This window comes from Erpetoichthys calabaricus, chromosome 8, assembly GCF_900747795.2.
Source record: "Erpetoichthys calabaricus chromosome 8, fErpCal1.3, whole genome shotgun sequence".
Classification (NCBI taxonomy): domain Eukaryota; kingdom Metazoa; phylum Chordata; class Cladistia; order Polypteriformes; family Polypteridae; genus Erpetoichthys; species Erpetoichthys calabaricus.
In genome coordinates, this window is record NC_041401.2 from 159,936,629 (window position 1) to 159,958,281 (window position 21,653).

The 21,653-nt window shown below is 37.0% G+C and overlaps 1 protein-coding gene across 2 annotated transcripts in view; it reads right to left on the reverse strand.

Annotated features, from left to right (window-relative positions):
* Positions 1 to 21,653, reverse strand: part of exosc10 (exosome component 10) — a 40,769-nt gene that overhangs the window by 14,716 nt on the left and 4,400 nt on the right. For both annotated transcript variants that reach the window (XM_028807668.2, XM_028807667.2), the window contains exons 3-7: positions 17,168 to 17,291; positions 14,471 to 14,575; positions 14,215 to 14,380; positions 12,455 to 12,563; positions 12,300 to 12,375 (exon numbers count right to left, since the gene is read on the reverse strand). In XM_028807668.2, the coding sequence (XP_028663501.1) occupies positions 12,300 to 12,375; positions 12,455 to 12,563; positions 14,215 to 14,380; positions 14,471 to 14,575; positions 17,168 to 17,291 (580 nt within the window). The remainder of the gene's footprint in view (positions 1 to 12,299; positions 12,376 to 12,454; positions 12,564 to 14,214; positions 14,381 to 14,470; positions 14,576 to 17,167; positions 17,292 to 21,653) is intronic.

The following is a 21,653-nucleotide window of genomic DNA, read 5'->3' on the forward strand; positions in this document are numbered from 1 at the left end:
GTGGCGTTATTTTACCTTTAAAAAAAAAAACAAAAAAACAAAAAAAAAAATCACCCCGAGGGATTTAATTACAATGTATGCAAGAATATACAAGCATGAGTAGCAGAAAAAAGGCTCAGAACTAGATGGAAAAAGACAGCTAAAACTTCAAAGCCTAAACAGGCCTCAAGTTCAAGGTACGGCCAGCCACAGAGTGACCTGGAATAGATAGACAAAAGAACAGATCTCCTGCAGCATCGGCTCTAGCCGAGAGCTAAAGTGGGAGCGAAACTGCAAGTGAGCTGGGCCACGAGAACTCGTTGATTCCAGGAAATCCACTGGAACTGAACGTGGCCTCACTATCCTCGCTGTCAACTACCCCCTACGAGTGAACAGCACTGACTACAACCAGGCTTGCTACTCCACCAGCGGAACGAGGAGAAGACCAAAATGAACAGTCCGAACTGAGGGGAATGATCACCGCAATGATTACTACTCACATAGGGAGGGACATAATGAGGCAAAGAGTAATATGAAGAAGGTTCCAAAGGATATAAGGAAATATACAAATGACATGCTCATGTACAAATTGGGGAAATCAGCTTCAAATTCGCTAGCGACACTTGAAGTGTCTGAAGTGGATTCCCCCAATTTGCACATGAACTTGATATTAGCACATTGTTTGAACGGAGACACTGCGCCGAGGGACTATACACACGTCTAACTCAAATGGTAATTTAAACAATAAAACAATACTAACATGCCAAAACCAATCCAGACCTGTTGTAACTGGTCTAAAGACGTGCTGTGCTCCCCTCTACAACAACGTGTGCGTAATCTGATCTCTCACTCTTCTGCTATATCACAATTCCGAGAACTTTGACTGCCCCTTATAAACATGACAGATGAGAACCTGTTTCAAGATATTAAAGACTTGGAGGAACATTTAAGTAATCACTTTGAGGCAACCTTTAAAGGAATGCTAGAACAAATTGAGAATTAAAATAAAATGTGGAGTAAGGTTGAGAATAAAATTAGAGCACTTGCTGCTCAGCTTGAAGACGTTAAGCAAATGTTCACGACTTGTATTGAAATAGTTCAATTGGCATCTGCCACCGATGAAAAAGTAATGGTTACAAATTCCGAATGCAAAGTGCTTGGAGACACACTAGCTGCGTTGGAAGATGGATACTGAAGAAATATCAGAATTGAAGGTATCTCTGTAAACCACAATAGTCCAAACCCAGTGAAATTCATAGCTGAAGTTTTCTCTAAAATAATTGGGGAGGACTTTAAATTAGACACCAAGATATTAGCAGCTTTACCACATACATGGATTGAATGCCTCAAAACCTAGAAGCTTTACTGTTTGTTTTCACAAACTACAATCTAAAGTAAATCTGATGTCGCTTCTCAGACTGAAACAAGACAATATATTTGAAAATAACCACTCTTATTTTCCCCCGATTTCTCACCTTCAACAGCTGTTAAATATGCCACATTTTATAGCATTAAACAGAGCCTATGCAAAGCCAAAAATCAGATTCGCCTCTTGTATCCATCTAAATTGAGAGTGGATATTCAAGGCTAGTTCTACATTTTTAGTTCTCTAGATGAAGTAGAAAAACAGCTAAGAAAATTGATCCAGACATTCTTTGACATACAATTGTGAGTCACATCGTGTCCTAGCAAGGCAAAGAAAATTTTACCTGCAATTTGGTTCATTCGCAATGAGACTCTTGCCATAATTATACGTTCTATTTCCTTCTTGGTTACTTTAATGTTTTAACTAGGGTGCTTCGCTCGCCAACCCCTGGTCTTGGGTAACCCGAAACAGATTTGAAAGAGATTATTGTCTGTCTTGGTAATTGTTAAATATGTATCATGTTCACCGTCACGACATCTGTAGGTCTATGTAATATATGTAATGACAATAGCAGTTTAATTGTTATGTTATGTAAGTATAGAATGTCTTTGAGTTTGCGCAGATCTATGTATGAGATATATTGGAGTGTAAAGGTGTAGATGACGTACAAAGGATATCTTCATACACCACATTTGTAGTAAAGATGGCGTGCTGTCCTTGAATGAGTTTTCCTTGGTATGGAGTTATTATAATCTTGATGTTAACGTCACATGCATGCCGAACTCTTGAGAAGGCTACATAAAGTTGTCCATGTCTAAATACAGGCTCAGAGAGGTAAAGGCCGAGACTGTTCATGGTCTGTCCTTGGGATTTGCTGATTAGGTATACGTTGTTTACTGTTAGTAATATGGATAATTGCACTCACTGTTAAAATTACCTATTTCCGTTAGTTGAACTCTTTCGTTTCTGAGCTGTGGCTCCTTCGCTTGCGGTGCATAGGCACATGCGCCTTCTGTACTATCTCGTGTTTGACTATGCTGTGTTTTGTGGACGTTTGGGGACTCCGTACTTTCTCTGGTTTGACTGTGGGGCGGGACGTGGAAGCCTCTTCTGTTTGTGCTTTCTGTGAGTACTTATAGTGTTGTATTACTGTAATGTGATTCACATATGCTGTGGATTCCGGATCTTTGGGGCTTCTGTACTATCTCGGGTTTTTGCTTGCGGTGCTTTAGAAGCGCGTTGTAGGCGCCTGCACCTTCCGCACTATGTTGGGTTTGACTATGCTGTGTAGTGTGGACGTGTAGGGTTCTGTACTCTCTTGAGAGGGCTACATACAGTTGTCCATGTGTAAAGTGCTTAATATTGTATTACTTAATGTGATTCACATATGTTGTGGAGTCCGGATCTGTGGGGTTTCTGTACTATCTCGTGTTTATGCTTGCGGTGTGTTAGAAGCGCGTACACCATGCTGTGTAGTGTGGACGTTTAGTTCAGAAGTGCATTGTAGGCGCCTGCGCCTTTCATACTTTCCTGCGCCTTCCGTACTCTCTTTGTGGACCTGTGGGGCCTCCGTAGCCTCTTCCGTTTGACTCTGGGGTGCAGCGCAGAATCCTCTTTTTTGTGTGGCTGTGTCGTTAGTCGTTAGCTATGGGCGCGTTGTTGCGTCATTTCTTATTCACGTTAGTTGAGCTCTTTCGTTTTTGGGCCGTGACTCCTTCGTTCGCGGTGGATCAGACTTCGCTTGCGGTTTATGAGGCGCGCGCTGTAGGCGCCTGCGCACTATGTCTCCTGGGTCCATCGCCGTGTACCTGCATCCATGCCTTCCGGTTTTCCATTCTTGGTTAGTAATATGGATTACAATTATAACACCTCCCCCCACCCCAAAAGGAGATGGTTTAACATCATACCCTTGGTTTATTGTATTAGGATTGTACCATTAAATGTTATCTGCTTCACCGTGAGTATGGTTTAACATCTTTTCCTGGGTTTATTCTTTCTGGAGTGTTAAAGATTATATTCTAGGTTTATAGTATTTGGACTGTATTACCAAAATATTTCTCGATTTTTTAATCTTTCTACACCACTGCTGGGGGGCTTATTTTGTTTTGGACGTGCTTTGTCTCTAGACACGTCAAAGGACTGAAACTTTGTGAACTGTGGTCTACCCTCACTTGGGGAGGCAAAATTGGGCAAGGGAAAACTAAGCAAGCCATTTCTAATCTATTCTTTCTACCCAAACAATTGTAAGTGTTAGTACAACAACAGGTGTCATAGCCATAACTCCTGGCAAAACTGGAAATTAAGGTTAAAGCTATCTTATGTAATAATATACTACCTTAACATAAGACCTATAAAATGGCAACAGAAGTTCAGTAGCAATGTCTCCATGACCAGAATTTATGACCTGGAACGTCAAAGGTCTCAATCACAAATTAAAGAGAAAGAAAGTACTCTCTCACCTAAAGGTCTAAACACCAATAGAGTATTTTTACAGGAGACTCATTTAATAAGCAAAGATCAGTTTCAGTTGCAAACAGTGGACTGGCCAAATATTTCAGTTCAGCTATACAAAGAAACCAGAGGTGTGGGAATCTTAATACATAGAACAATTTCATCTATAGTATCATATGTAGTATCTGATCCTGAAGGGCAATATGCGATTGTGATGGGTAATTTATTTAATTGTCAAGTGATTTTGATAAATATCTATGCACCCAATGGGGATGATAGAGACTGAATTCAAAACACTACTACTGTGGCGATAACATCTAACACTGCAAAAACGATTACACAATTTGTAATCGATCATAACTTAAATCAGACCCATGAAGATATCGAAATGCAAACGTATGTATTCCTTCTTCTCATCAGTACATCACTGTTACTCAAGAATTAAAAATTTCTTTATAGATAATAATTCTTTGCCCAAGATGAAATCTTGCTAGTACAATGCTATTGTTATCACTATGCCCCACATACACATCTCGCAGCTGACATCTTAATCCTCGGTTATTAGCTGACAAGAACTATACAGAATTTCTTTCAAAGCAAATTGATTTTTTAGAGAGATGCATCCTCAGGTCTCTGCAGGAATACTCAGGGAAACTCTGAAGGAATTTTTAAAGAGGACAGATTATTTCAGACCTCTTCCACAAAAATGATGCCTTCTTGGTTTCCAATTTAGAGTTAATCAGTGAAATTACCAGAATAGATCAAGAACTCTCATGGACTCCAAATAAGGCACTTTATAGGAAAAAACAGGCTTTGCAATCAGAATTCAACTTCTTGACAACAAAAGAAAATAACTAATTTTTAAATTGTAAAATCATTACTATGAACATGCAGAGAAGGCTAATAAGACCTTAGCTCAACAAATTCACAAGTAGGAAGTTCACAAGGCAATATCAGTAATTACCAACACAGATGGAGGAAAAAAAAAAAAAAAAACCATTGACCATAAAAATATAATGCATAAACATTTAAACAGTACTATGGAGTACTTGGACGATAAGACACAATCTACTATGTTTTTTGATGCATCACAAGATACCACAGCTATAGACTCAGTGCAGAGGAACTGGATAAGCCTTTGACACTCTCAGAATTACTAGACACCATAAGCTCGCTTCAGAGTTGGGAAGCAGCACGCCTGGATAGCTACCCTGCTGAATTTTATAAAAAAATTTAATTAAGTTGGCTTCCCTATTATTAGTAACATTTATAGAAGCCAGAGACAATAAAATTCTATTTCAAACTTTTCGCCAAGCATTAATTACCATCTTTCCTAAGAAAAATAAGAACTTACTACAATGTGCACCATAGAGAACAATCTCACTTCTGAATAACAATGTTAAGATACTCTCCAAAGTTCTAACAAGAAGGATTGAGAAAGTACTTCCTTTGTTAATATCACAAGACCAAACTGGATTTATTAAACACAGACTCATAGCTTCCAATCTTCAATGCCTATATATTCACCCACAAAGTCTGATACCCTGGAGATATTATCATTGGATGCAGAAAAAGCATTTGATATGGTTGAATGGGATTTCTTCCTATTCACCACAACGCACAAATTTGGGTTTGGCCCGAACATATGTGCATGGATCAAATTATTGAATACCAGTCCAGAAGCTTCAGTTTATATTAACATTTTTTTTTACCCCCTGTCACCACTGCTCTTTGCAATCGGCATTGAGCCACTTGCTGTTCATATTCGAAATGCATCTGAGATAAAAGGGTTTTCAGAGAAGGACTTGAAGAGAAAATATCACTATATGCAAATGATATGGTACTATATACACACACCAGACACAAAATTCTGTGCCTGCAGTCCCAACAGCACTAGCAGAATTTCAAAAGATTTCTGGACTCAAAATTAATCTGAATAAAAGTGTGCTTTCTCCAGTGAACTCTCTATCACACAACATTAGATTGTATACCTTTCCTTTTATCACTGCAGATTAGTTTAAAACACCTAGGGGTAAACATCACAAATAAATACAAAGCTCATTTTCAACAAAAGTTTGCTCTCAGTATGAAAAATTAAACAAGACATGCATAGATGGTATACCCCTCATCTCACTTAAGCAGGGAGAATCAACACTGCCAAGCTGTAAATGGGGAAGTTTGGAAAGGATATTCATTAACAAATCATTTTTAAAGAAATCAGATTCAATAATAACCTTGTTCATTTGGAATATGAAACATCCATACATCCAAAGGGCGACACTACAACAAACTAAAGCAGAATGTGGCATGGCAATACCTAACTTTCAAATTTTATTGCTAGGTGGCAAATATACAAGCCTGGACACTGACACAAATAGATGACCATACAGAAGCTTGGTCCACAATAGAAATAAAACCCTGGAGTACTACTTTATATTCCCTGTTTTGTACATATATACACACACACATACACAATTTTTATAGAGTTGAAAATATCCCCCTTGAGGTTTCCAACATCTAGATTTATTAACATAAGATCAGACAGTGGGAGGAGGAGTGATTGGGTCTTTTTAAAAAAAAAACATTTGAGCATCCAGATTTTTCAAGATTCGCTTGTGGGAGGGACTTGTACCCCTTGGATGGGAGTGTCCTGATGTATTAAGATCTGATTGGAAAGCATGGTTTCCTTGGGGCTTCAAGTATCCAGGGAGAATGTGTAGATGTAATTGCCTTTAAATTTTCATACTACAAGAAAAGTTTCTAAAGTTATTGGATTTTAACATACTATCATGGATTTTGTTTCCCCTTCCAGTCATTTTAAGTTAGGTTAAGTTTCCTGTGTTTTTACTTTGACAGTCATGAACTTCATGTAATTTACCTGTTATAAATTCAATGAGCAGTAGAAGTGACCACATATAGCAGAGGTCTGTGCTGTGCACATTCACCTCTGCTAGTGTTTTACTAACTTGGACTGTGGATCTGTTTTTTTTTTTTTGTCAGAAGCAGCTTTCAGACAACAAAGATGAAAATACAAAATATACAAGCTAAAGAATACTGTCAAGATAAAAATCATTATTAAGACAGATTATTAAGACTATAAAAATAAGGAAGTACTTTTTAATGGAGGTTTGTGAATTTTCAAAAACTAGTACAACACACCCTATAGACATTCCCCAACAAATCTGAAGAATAAGTGTGCCAAATTTGAACAGAATTGGTCCACTGGGAGCTACAATGTTTTATGCAGAGAGATAGACAGAATGACAACAGTCGCAAGTTGAAAGAAACAGTAAAACACTCAGCTCAGCTATGTATTGAATTAATATTTAAAAGTATAATAAAATTGTAACCACTGTGCAAATCTGGTCTGAAATCCTAGTGATACTTTCATCTCTCAATACCACATCTTATACAACACTATCTACATAGAGTGCAATTTGATTAAACAAAGATACAAACTTAGTTGTAAATGCTGTCAGAGAAAAATAATCACTTCTTGGATTGAACATAAACAAATCTATGCCAGGAGAGCATTTACATATATGCCAAGTTTGTGCCATGTATTCTTAATAGTGTTATAGAATTAACACTAGAATTACCAGAGCCTACGAAAAAAACTCGTAGATCCGGCCCACCTTAAATCGCTTCTTAAAACCGTTCTCACCTCTCCGCCAGCGTCTTTTGTCATCTAAATGTACTGATAAAGACATGCTGCAAGCAGCAGGCTATTCCATCCCCCACCGACTTAGAACATAAACGAACTTCTCCCAGCCCATGTCTTGATTGATTATCTGGGAGTGAAGTGGAGTTTTAGAGTGGAAATAATAAATCGTTATTTGGAACACACACATTTCATGTGTTGCGTTTCTACAGTAATCTGTGTAAACACATTTTTAAAACAAACGTTTTTTATATTCTAGTAACAAATGACAAAATGTAGGCATAAACTATATAATGTATGAAGCCAGAAGTCCAAATATCAAAGAAACACTTTCACAAAAGGTACAAAAAAAAAAAAAAAGCCACCGTCAAAAAAAGTCGCCTTAGTGTGCGACATTGACACTCATTTACTATGACTTCCGCTGTGGCGCAACAGTATCAGTTGCTGACTGGCAATCAGAAGGTCACAAGTTCGATCCTGCATGACTCCATTTTGAGAAGTGAAGTGTTCTTATTTTTACTATTTTAGAATAAAAGATACATTTGATTTCAGTCTGTAACAGCCTGTGTAATTTATGATATTTGCAAAAGTTAGCTTTGTTTTTTTTTTTTTTTTTTTTTAAATTCACTTTTCATTCTCTGTCGCATTCAGGATCCTTCCCTACCACCACCGCCCCCCCCCCCCACCTGACACTGCTGTTTGCACATAAAGATGCGCTATAGCTCTGCAGTGTATCACAATACATATGACCACGTGGTTTTTTTTCCCCCACAATATTGCCAGTCGCCACATGTTGCTGTATGCGGTTTCTTTTGTACTCCAGGACATGCAGAGGAAAGCATAGTAAAGAGTAGTAACTTCAGCGCTATATGCAATCATCAGACACTCCCCATCTGACACTGCTGTTTTCACATAAAGACTCGCTATAGCTCTGCAGTGTACTTGTGACTGCATTGTTGTACCAATGCTTGTGAACTGAAGTGTCTGCATGCACTTTTCGTGGCATTATACGTGTATTTTTTGAGCATGCCCATGTAGCTCAAACACAGGAACATACTGTATGTTGATGTAAAAGTATAACAAAACAAGTGTACTTTTATTCAAGAGTATAACCGAAGAAAAAAGAAAGCAAGTTACAGTAGGCGGTTGATATGACAGCTTGCGTGGTGCAATGCTAAGAACTGCTGATTTCCATTCCGTGCTATAACTGTTAACTGTTAACATTTGAATCTGATGATTTCATATAGCGCTGTCTTATTCAGTGTGCGCAAGAACATGCAGGTGGCCAGTTGCTGCGTGCTACAACACACATTTTAAAAAAAGAAAGAGAAATATATGTGACATTTTGAAGAAATCATTTTATGACGCGAATAGTACCAATCAGAAAACATCGTCAAAGTAATGCAATATTATTTGAAAACGAACGGCGTCAGGTTGGGTGTGAAGTTATACTGGCGCTGTTTGAGTCCGATCAGAAGCTGAAAAAGCTGAACAAGCTCCTGTTCTGACTCTTAAGTAAAAAGCATGAATTAATCAACAGAAATAACCGCGATCGACATTTTAAACTTAACGATTTACAGTGCATACCAATTTATAAATTTTATATCCGTTTGAGGGAAAAAAAAAAAAAAAAAAAAAAAAAAAAAGCTGGGAATCGAACTCGCATCTCTGTAGCACAGCAGGGTTGCTGTGCTCCAAGTCAGCAAATCTTAGCATTTAAGCCATGGAAAGTGTTGTAGCATTTGATGTTTGGACTTCATAAACTATAGAATGTGTGAAGCCTGCCTACATTTTGTAACATTTATTACTAAAATATGAAAAAGTTTCTGTTTTAGCAATGTGTTTACACAGATTACTGTAGAAACGTAACACGCATGAAATGCGTGTATTCCAAATAACGATCTATTATTTCCATTCTAAAACTCCAGCAGTTCAGTCACTCCCAGATAATCAAACAAGGCATGAGCTGGGAAAACTTAGTGAACGTTCTGCAACGGTGGGGGATGGAATAGCCGGCTACTTGCTGCTCATCTTAATCGGCACATTTAGAAGACAAAAGAGAGGTGAGAACGGTTTTAATGTGGGCCGGATCTACGAGTTTTTTCGTAGACTCTGGTAATTCTAGTGTTAAACCATCTTTAGGAAATAGTCTCCATGGATTAAATGAAATGTGTGAAAATAAAATACACTTTGGTACTGTTCATATTCTATCCTGTGATAGATTTACTGACTGATATACTTACTGAAGTGAATCTAACATATTAAAGATAAATGTAAAAACACTACTTAAAAACTTTGTTTAAAATTGAAATGCAAGATTAGAAATTTCAAAAAGATTATTTTTAGCCTAAATTTGAAATCATGATTACAGCTCAGGTGCATTCATGACTTTCATAAAAAGGGATAGTCTCATTTTGTCAGTATCTGCAGCAATGTAATATAGGTTTACTAGGTTTCACTCTTAAAATTTCACAAAAACTTTAAGCGTGAATATGAAAATGTTTGTGTGTGGCTTTAGCAGCAAATCTGTATTTGTCCCAAAACTCTGATCAGAAATGCAAGAACACAGAGTGGGAAGGTGTAACTTCAGAAATGGTTACCCAACCATTTTCACAGCCTGTGAATGTAGCATATGATCTAGAATAAAATTGTTTAAACAATTAAGTTGTAAGGAAAATATGACAAACTCTCTAAAGGCAACCCTTCACACAGTCTGTTCCAAACATTTTACATGACAACACCTCAATGACTTTGAAACTTTATTAGGGTTTCAGGCAGATTTTTAAAATACTTCTCAATGTATAGACATACTTTGCCCTGTTGTAAGCTTTCCAGGACTATCCAAAGAATGTGAACACTCAGTCTAACTTGTATTGTCATTAGTACAACCAATAGTAGTTGGCGACTTAAGAACACATTGCATTTAGGAAAAGGTGTTTCTACCCCAACCTGTGCTATGGATCTAAAGTTGTGCTTAGAACAGATCTTTAAATACTTCTCTAATACACTGAAATCATCATTCTGCTCCTGATCCTGGAATCTGATTCAGTGCTGCTGAAGTAACATGCTTCTGCTTTTCTTTTTGTTATTATAACAGCTTAAAAAATAAAAATTACAAAGCCTTTTGAAGGTCAGCAATTCTTAGTCCTTTTAGTTCTGAGCTGCTTTAGCCAGATGTTTCATATGCAGAATCACCAGTATTACTTTTTTGCTATAACTGTAAATGGAGGAGAAAGAACACATACACAAGTTTAATTCAGTCTTGTATGTTATTCAGTGACTGTAGGCTACTGCCCAAGGTAGTCAACTGCAACAAAACAGTCTGGCCCTTCACACCATGGCCTGAATGTTTTTGTTCATTTAAGGAAAAAAAAACAAAAAAAACAAAAAGGGAATTGATTATAATGTGTTTTAGTAATCACACCTAATATTTTCTGTGTTTATATACTAAAGGTTGAAAGAGGTCATCCAAGTTATGCCTCATTCTGCTTTCTCTTTGTGCACATAGATCACACTTTTGAGAAGGGCTGTGTTCTTAAGCGTCACATTCCCCTACAAACTACAACTTTCACATAACTGTGCTCAAATCATAAGCACCTCATTCTTTGCAGACATACTGTGACCGAAGAGATTTTAATGAAAATAAATAAATAAATATGGTACAATACACATATGGTGAAAGATCATTAAGCTAGGTTCATTCTCCACCCAATATGTTTTAACTAATTTGAAATCCCTATTGCATTTCTTTGCTCTATACTGAAATGCAAAATTTTAATTAAAAACAAAATGATAACTTTAATAAAAGTAAAAATTACAGCATGACCTTTGCAACACCCCTGAAGTTGTGGCACCTTACTTAGAAACCTAAGTAAATGGTTAGAATAAACCTTAAGTCAGTTAAATTTTCTCAGATTCATGTGGACACTTTCATTTCATCACAATTTGCAGTCTGGTAGAAAAAGTGATTATGAGGGAACCAGAATTATCCCAAAAGCACCGTCTTCAGCATTTCTAAGATAACCTTTCTTACACGCAGCACATGCAGTTATGGATAAAAATGGTTATGGATAAAAACAATGTGGATTAAGCCTCTAGATTTAAAATAATGAGTTAAAAAAAAAAAGGTAACAACCATTATCCCAGAATAGCCACACTGATGTTATATAATGTGGGCCCTGTAAAGGCAAGCTGGTTTAAAATCCCAGTCATACCTCTAGAACTATGGGTACAAACCCCTGTCTGGACACTATCTGAAGTCTTACACAGGACAGGTAAAGCTAATAATTAATAACTACCTACATTGTCTGGTTTCCCACACAACTAACACATGTTTGTTAGTTTGTTTTATGCTTCTAAATTGATGTAGGTTTAAGTAAGCAAAACTTGCTATAATCTTGTGCAATCTCCAGGGCTGGCTCATGCATTTTTTGAAGGTACCAGAGAGATTATGCCAAATCAGAAAATAGATGTATGTGGTACAATTTTTAAAACTTGCAATAAATCATAAAAAAATAAGTTGTAATTGGTTAATATTTTCAATAAAAAAGTCAAAAAGAGAAAAGAGGCTCAAGTATGTGGACTGATATTTATATATTGTCAATCAAAGATACAGGGCGAGTAGTACAAATATTAATATGTGCCATTTTAGTACAAGGAAGAAAAAATTCCAAGCAGTCAGACACATTAATACTTAACAAGGAAGTCACCGATTTTGGTCACAGAAGGAGGAGCAATCCAAGACATCTAAGAGAACGTGGAGACCATTTAACGCCATCCTTTCCTCAAAACATTTCCAAAAATAATTCAAACAGTTATGTAAAGAAAGCATATGAATTTTACCTGAATATCTGGCTTACAAAACAATTTCTGATGTGGTGTAAAGTGATCCAACTCATATTGATAGGGGTGAGCTGTCCTATATAAAAAAAATGACAAAGTAAATAACAAACTTAAAACAAATGATGCTATGGTTGCAAGGAAAGGGCTGCACTTACAATTCCTGTTCATCATTTTGATGTCTCTGCTGGTGAATAAAGTCAGCCAGTGCTGCAGGAACATCCAGATCCTCTGGCCTTTCTTCACGTATCCTTCTGTTAACAAGAACTAAACAGACAGACATAATAGGGAGTTGAGTCAGCAACAATTTAAGCCATCAAAGGGGTTTGAAGCTCTTGACACAAATGTTCAGCACACCAGTATTATAAATGTATTTATAAGCATGAACCAACCATACATATTACTAACCAAGGTTTCCTTATGAAACAAGTGCTAAATAAATCAGACCAAGAGTATATGGCCTAGCAAATATTCACATACTCTCCACATTTAGTCTTGGACCGTCTTGTTGGTCTCCAATTTATACACTGAATTATTATTACTTCCAGAACAGCAGAAGTGAACAATAAACCAGTTGACTCAGTATACTGGATAAAATTATTCCTGTGGTAGGGATTTTACAAAAAGGAAACGCAAAATGTAACTTTTTTTTGTTGTCATTTTTAAGATACTAACATACCAAGTTCAGGATTCTTAAGCTAAAACTATTTCTTCACAACTGTGTTATGCATTAAATTTGTTCCATAAAATTATGTTCTAAACATGCTTTTTTTAAAAAAATTTTATATACAAATTAAAAAAAAAAAATTCATAATTTATTCTTGCATCTTACAATAGTGCTAATGGATACACAGGAGAAAGTGGTGTGGATTCACCTCAGAAAGTCATCAACAAATGCTGTTAATAACACTGAATCTTGATAACCTGAATTTAATTGCTGTCTGTGTTCTGAAGACAACTAGGCCTATATTCTTTCAATATACAGTAGATTATTTCAGCGGCCACTTCCACAATTATGCGCTACTGTCTCACTCCACTTACCTAGACTCTGATGCAACCAGTATGCCACTCTTTCCTCCAGCTCTCCTTCACAGATATGCATCAGAATCATAATCTCAGTTTGCATTTTTCTACCAAACATGCAAACTCTACTAGCCAATCAAACTTCCAAACTGCAGTCTACAGATTCACCCACCAGCCTTTGGCATTGCTGCTCATGAAGCTCCTTTTATGATGGCTTCTGCAGGTAGTGCAGAGGTATCATTTTTGTCTCACAGTACCAGGTTCTACATGAGTTTTGCACCTTCTCCCCATGTATTTACGGATTATTATTATTTGTACAAAGTACAATGAAATTAGGAGCTCTTTTCACTACACTGCTACACAGTGTGAATCACTCTCTGCAGGCTATGTAAAATAACAATACAGAATATAATGGCTGAATTTGAACACCATTTAAAGAAAAAAAAAAATAATGTAAGCGGGCATCTGTCCGTTATTAGCCATGGAAGAACATAACTGTTGAAACAAAATAGAATTGCAGAGGCAAATGTAGAAGTATAAAGAGAATATAGGCTTGACCTTGACGTGACTCCACCCACGAAGGAATATATCCACAATTAAGAAGTGTTGCTGGGTGCTATTGGTTAATATATACAAATACATTATGCTGGCATTTATCAAAACCTTAAGAAATCTATATTGGAGTATAATTAAAGATTCAGGTCATACCATCCAGGTCTATGCTCACCACATACTCATCTGACATCCTAATACAGCACAGCTCCAGCCCTTGTGAGCAAAAATGAATCAGATTTTTATTCCCCAGGAGTTGCCCACATTTTGGGATGGATACTGAAGATGCCTCTCAGCAAGATGAGGGTGATGGCTGATACAGCTAGATAACCTTCAAGCTTACCAGATGGAAGAGGCTTTAGTGCATTTGGTTTCACAAAAATCTTGGGAGCAAAAGGTGTGTTGGAGTTGTCCACTTTCTCTCTGAAACGAATTTGGGGCCGCTGGATGTTTTTTGCATGTAACAGATGGAAGGTTCCCGATTTACTTCTTTGATTCAGTTCTCTTCCCTAAAAATAAAAATCATTTTTGATTTTCAAAGGAAGTCTACTTGGGCTGCACCAAAAGGTGCTAGGCATTTTAAGGATTTTGTAACAAACCTTGCGGTTCCAACTGGAAACAATCATTTTTGGTGCCTGGACACCTGCTGGAAGAACTGGCTGCTGTGTCCTGTGCACACCAGAGGCTTCATCTAGTAGAATCCCCTAATTCAAGACAATATAAAAAAAAATAAATAAATACTGTAACCATTATAAGGCTAGATGAAAACCTCTGCATATCTACTAGAGATTTTGCCAGCACAATTAATAAATTCATCCTAAACTCAAAAAATAAATTTTTTTTTTTTTTTTTTTTTAAATAAAACTTCAATAAATTAAATAAAATTAAATAAAACTGCTGTTACAGACTGAAATCAAATGTATGTTTTTATTCTAAAACTAGCTGTACCCGGCCACGTGTTGCTGTGGCTCAGTCTGGTTAAATGGAAAAGAAAGAAAAGAGAAAGTGCACGTTTCTAATATGTTTAATTTCATAATGCTTGTGGGTATACAATATTTTTTGTTGTTCCATTGTCTGTGCAGAATGTTAGACTGAATCGTATTGTTAAGTTCGTAGATGTCTTTGTTTTTGGCTGCAAGAATAGCTCGTTCACTCAGCCAATCGTGATTCTTATAATTGGTTTGAATATTGGGAAATACTTTTTCAACCAATTCTTCTGCAATTTAGTGACGTCAAAAGAAGTTATGAGGCAATGAAATTCGTCCTGAGGTCAGATCAACCGGCACCTTTCCGTTCCCGATTTCCAGATTTCTTCAACCCCGTTATTGACAGTTTGTATTATTTGATCGTAAATGCCTTTTTGCTGAAGCGTTAGCTTAGGAATATTTGATTGCATATACGACAAAAGATCACCCGTGTTGTAATTTTGTTCACGACGCAATTCTACATCGAACGAAGCAACAGGAGATCGATTTGGTGATGGCATTCCCAATTGATTGAGAACTTTGTTTGCGATTTCTAAAGCATAAATCTTCAATCATTATCTATGCTTAGTTGAAGATTTCTGCTGTGAAATCCATGTTTATATTTGAATTTTACTTGTGTATTCGACGGAAAATATCTTCAGCCATGTGTGATTTATATTTCTCCCGTAACTGTGTTGCAGATGAAGAAGAGCAGGCGGTCAATATGATTGCAAATAATGCACGAATTTGATTTGGATGCGACGTATATAATGTATACGTCCCAGTGTCGGTCGTTCTCCAATAAATTCAGAGCTTGACATGTACTGCGGAAAGTGGCATGTGTAACGCCGTTGACAATTCTCAATTGCTGGAAAGACGTTGGACCGGGCACATTTACCAACAGCATGCGAAGAAAGAAGCATTCATCTTGATTGGGATGCACGGTGTACAGTCTGCCTATCGTAGTTTCATTGAATATGGCAGGTTGTCCGTCGACTCGCTCTCCTTGTTTGCGTCATTCAAATGATTTTCTACTCGCATTCCATGTGTAATACGTAGGCACTTTCGAATACAGCAGTGTTTTCGCAAACGCGTCATTTTGACAAAACGTGAAGAAAGCAGTTAACGTTGTAGCTGGTGGATTCAGGGCTATTTGTTGCACATTTGCAGCTGTGAAATAAACACGTTGTCCATTTTCTAGATGTACTGCTAAGTGAACAACAGCTGGACTTCGGTCATGTATGGGAAAAGAAAGAATTCGCCAAACAGCTTCATTGCTGCTTATGTATCTTCCAGCCTAATACTGTGCGATTTCATCGATATGTATGACCGCATTCCTATCACTTCTTTCTGGTTGCACGCCAAAAACTGCCATGTCGCTACCATTATTCACGTACTTACAAATGTGTTTGATCGATTTAACAGAGTTACAGTATTCCACGTTTATGTGAGCTTAACAATGTAATCGGAAACATTGAAATGGAATCGTAAAATATTTAGTAAAGTGTGTGTTGCTTTTACGTCCAACAGATGGCGCTGTTGTTAAAAAAAAGCATGTTTTTACCAGTCACAGGTGTGACATCTATATAATATAGGTATATCAAAACACGCGTGTATTCGAATGCAAAGTTGTGTCAAAATTTCAAAGCAATCGGTGAAGAACTTTCGGAGATTTAAGGTTTTGAACAAACGAACATTTACATTTTTATTTATATAGATAGTAAGAATAAGAGCAGCTCACTTCTAAAAACGGACTCGTCCGGGATCGAACCCGTGAAATTTTGATTACCAGTCAACAATTGATACCATTGCGCCACCAAAGAGGTCGTAGCAAATGTGTGTCAATGTCGCACTCTTAACGCGGGTTCTTTTCCTGCAGTTATATTCTTGAATAGAAGCGCACTTGTTCTGTTATATTTGTACCTTTTGTGAAAGTGTTTATTTGATATTTGGAATTCAGACTTAACACATTATACACTTCAGGTCTACATTTTGTCAATTACTAAAATATGAAAAACATTTGTTTTAACGATGCGTTTACTGTACATAAATTGTTGTAGACTATATATATATATATATATATATATATATATATATATATTATATATATAAATGAATAAAAAGTTACTTCTGACTGGAGTATTTCTTTAAAATTAAATGCAGAAAGTGAAGGGGACTGAATACTTTCTGAATCCAAAGTAAAAAGCAGACTGTACATGGAAAACAACTAAAGTTTCACAATATGCACAGAACACTGAACAAACCAAAAAGTTTCCAATTAGATTCTGTTAAAGGTAAAGAAGAGAAATGAAGCCAATACAAGAAACTTACCACTTTCTCCAAAATGACATCATTAGAGTCAACCAACAAGTCAAAGCGTTCTTCCAAACCAGTCACTTTATTCCTTTCTCTCATGTGATTCTTACAGCCATGATACTTCATTATTTGGCTCATACTGTTAAAAAACATAACGAGATTTTTAAAAACTAGGGATATGCCACCTGCTTGCGTTGCTTGCCAACCCCTGGGGGCAGGTGCTGGATGCCCGCGATCTCGTGGCTGAGTTGCCTGGAGAGTGTCAGGAAACCAATTGTATTTAAAGAGCTGGTATATAGATGAATATGTTGTGCGTGGAAGGAAGGAGGTTTGTTCCTTAATCAAGTAACTGATTTTCTGTCTATAATAACTATTTCACTACAGCCATCTATTTTAAATACCAATGAATAACATAGTAAAAAAGTAAAATGTAATAAAAAGTAAATAAAAAAATTACATTAACACCTAATCAAAAACATTATCAATTACTCTAAACTCTCATGATACATTCTAGAAATGTTGCTTTTTTGCATATCTGTTTGCATATTGTTCAAGATATTTTTCTCTCATTAACCAGATATTTATCTTTATTCTTATTATATGCAGCTCTTTTTTGCTCATTTTTTTTTTTTATCTCCCAACGTTCATTAGCAGCTCATTACCATGTTTCAATCATGATCCAAATTTAGATGTTCAAGAATAAATAATTTGCTTCTCTTCCTTGCCCTTACAACCAACTGTGCTGAAGGGCAAGTTAGAAGCACTAAGAATATTATGGGGTGGTCCAGAGAGAGGATGTGCATAGTAGGAGTAATCATTGGGTGAGCAGTGTGGAAGGGTGTGGTCAAGGCAGAATATCATGGACACGACGGAAATCTTTAATATAATAGAGAGAAAGCATATATACACACTACTAGTCAAAAGTTTTAGAACACCTGTATTTCTTCAAATGTAATCAGCTGAAATGCACTCACGGTGTCAAACCTGCAGCACAATGTCTCCTCTTCTTGACAGGGGAAGGAGCAATAAGAAAGCCATTCATGACAAAATAGGGCCTTGAAATGCCAGCTGTGATCTACTGCAGACTGGACAAAGTCTCCTCTTCACAGTAGAAACAAACTTGTTTTTATCAACCACTGTTAAGCTGTGAGGCACCTATTACGTAAGATGGTAACCCTCAGAAATTTATCTTCCAATTGGGTCGTGAATTAGGGTCTGCCAGACCTCTTACTGTGAGTTTATTCTAGTTTCCAATTGCCTTTGGACTGTGCAGGACACCATACTTGCCGACACTTGGCGCAAAAAAAAAAAAAAATCCAAAATTAAAGGCCTAAACTTGTAAGGATAATAATCCTCTGTCTCATTGTTGAATGTTGTTTTCTTGCTATTATCACTGGAATATTGTCCAAGGAGTATTTCAGAGGGTGTAGTAATACAGCCTACTCCAACTTTGCTTTAAGAAAAACAGAGGGTTTCTAAGTGATCAACAGAAGTTGGGACACTTGTTCAAATTGTTTGCTTAAACTTGCAAAAGCTTAACTTAACTGCTGCAGCAAATCTGTAGGTTGTAACCTATCAGTTGTTCCCTGAAGAAAGCCCATTTGTAATATTCTGATACTTCATTTTCTCCAGTTTTTGCTACCCTAAAAACTTTAAATATAAACTTCTGGCAGTTTACTGCTTACCTTTTCACCATTTAGATCACTCATTGCGTTTCAACTGATTAAATCTGAAGAAAAACTGAGGTGTTCTAAAACATATAATTGGTAGTATGTTTGCTCTTTTTTCAATGAGCACAATAAAACTTTAATGATACGCAAATACAAATCAGCACAAAAGAAACAACAGAAATTAGTTATGGCTCAGCTGAATCCATAAACATAAGCAAAATCTGTGTAACACTGGGTACACCGTAAGGCTAGGTATTGGCACCAATTTCACAATATAACACCTTACCAAAAGGCATACAACATAACTGACATACATAGCAGTTAGACATTACATATGACAAAGTATGTCCTCCTATCCAAGTCTGAAGGGTTAAGTAGTTGAGAATTTTCCCCTTCTTTTTAAAGGATAATAACTACAATGGATGCAAAAGTTCTGGTGTTAATGCCCTTCTCTGTGCAGTGATAATGTCACCAGCTGTGAAGAATACAATTTATATAATTTATGCAGACACACCTGTCCCTGGAATACACAGGACTTGTTTGGTTGTGTTGGACAGCACTGTATAATCAGATTCATTAAATCTCTTCTAAATTTAGTGGCTCTATCATTAAAAGGCACACTGCACTTGCCAAATATGAATTGAACTCATGGCAGTCAATGCCATCATTTTTAAAACATTCAAAACAATTAAAATTTAGAATTGCAATTAGAAAAATGAAGATGTGCACAAAGCATAATGGACTCAATTGTTCACTACACCAGGAGCTTTATATATTGTACACTATAGCTTATTGTGAAATGGTGTATTAACCAACTACTGTATATTAACCACACTGAAGATGCTATTAAAAACTGATACTTTAAACTCATTAAAACAAACAATGACACATTATCACAATGAAAAATGTATATAAAGTGTGAAATTTCCCTTTTGTTTAAGAACAAACTAACCTGGCATTTAAAACAAGAATAATAGTTTAGTTATATTAACATACAGGTGCTGGTCATAAAATTTGAATATCATGACAAAGTTGATTTATTTCAGTAATTCCATTCAAAAAGTGAAAGTTGTACATTAGATTTCATTCATTACACACAGACTGATATACAGTGGACCCTTGACTTACGAACTCAATTCGTTCGCGAGGGCTGGTTGTAACTCAAGTTGGTTGTAAGTCAAGACTATTTTTCCCATAAGAAATAATGGAAATACCCATAATGCGTTCCGAACCTCCCACTGCAACACTTACTTAACCTTTTCATAATAAAAAAAGGGTTGTATAATGTGCATAATTTACCAAAACACCAATAATTTTTCTAATGTACTAACCAAAAAGTAATAAAAAGTGCCTAGCCTACCAGAAACAACAATTTCATACTGTACTCACCATTTAATTTGACATCTTTGGGCTGCAGGAAGGGAGGAGGATGATAATGAAACTGAAGGCTTTTTAAAGGCTTTCTTTAACTTGCGCTCAGGCATTTGCAATCATTTCAATAGCTTCTTTTGCGTTAATTTTAATCTCCTCCTGCCTACAAGTTATTCTGACGCGAATTTTTCTCAGCATTTCCTTGCGATGATACAAGGAACTGTTTCTGAACTCTTCTGAGACCCCCCCCCCCACACGTTTCCACTCAATGGGAACGACATGCTGAAGTGCGTCCTGAAGCGCGACTGCCGCGACCGTGGAAGCTTGCTTGTCCATTGCCGGGCAGGGATATCACATGCATATCACTCATCGATATCTTTTCTGTTTGCTTTGGCTGAGAGACTCAGCACAGCTTTAAGCCGGCTGTTGCCCCAGCAACAGGTAAACAGTCTTCCATACGGAGTTTGGACTTTGGCATGTCTTCTAGTTGGGGGAGGTCCCAAGAGAGTTTACAAACCTGACATTTTATTGAATGAGTGCCGCATTAATAGGAATGTTTCTGTTTGTTTACAATCGCGCAAGCGGATACACGTGACCACATTCAGGTCGTAAATCAAAATAAAAATTTTGGTCGTAAATCAAGTTGTTCGCATGTCAAGCCGGTCGTATATCAAGGGTCGACTGTATTTCAAATGTTTATTTCTTTTAATGTTGACGATTATAACTGACAACTAATGAAAGTCCCAAATTCAGTATCTCGGAAAATAAGAATATCAATTAAGACCAATGCAAAAAAAGGATTTTTAGAAATGTTGGCCAACTGAAAGGTATGAACATGAAAAGTATGAGCATTTACAGCACTCAATGTTTAGTTGGGGCTCCTCTGGCCTGAATTACTGCAGCAATGCGGCGTGGCATGGAGTCGATCAGTCTGTGGCACTGCCCAGGTGTTATGAGAGCCCATGTTGCTCTGATGGTGGCCTTCAGCTCTTCTGAATTGTTGGGTCTGGCGTATTGCATCTTCCTCTTCACAATACCCCATAGATTTTCTATGGGGTTAAGGTGAGGCGAGTTTGCTGGCCAATCAAGAACAGGGATATCATAGTCCTTAAACCAGGTACTGGTAGCTTTGGCACTGTGTGCAGGTGCCAGGTCCTGTTGGAAAATGAAATCTGCATCTCCATAAAGGTCGTCAGCAGCAGGAAGCATGAAGTGCTCTAAAACTTCCTGGTAGACGGCTGTGTTGACCTTGGACCTCAGAAAACACAATGGGCCAACACCAGCAGATGACATGGCACCCCAAACCATCACTGACTGTGGAAACATTACACTGGACCTCACGCAACATGGATTCTATGCCTCTCCTCTCTTCCTCCAGACTCTGGGACCTTGATTTCCAAAGGAAATGCAAAATTTACTTTCATCAGAGAACATAACTTTGGACCACTCAGCATTTAGCC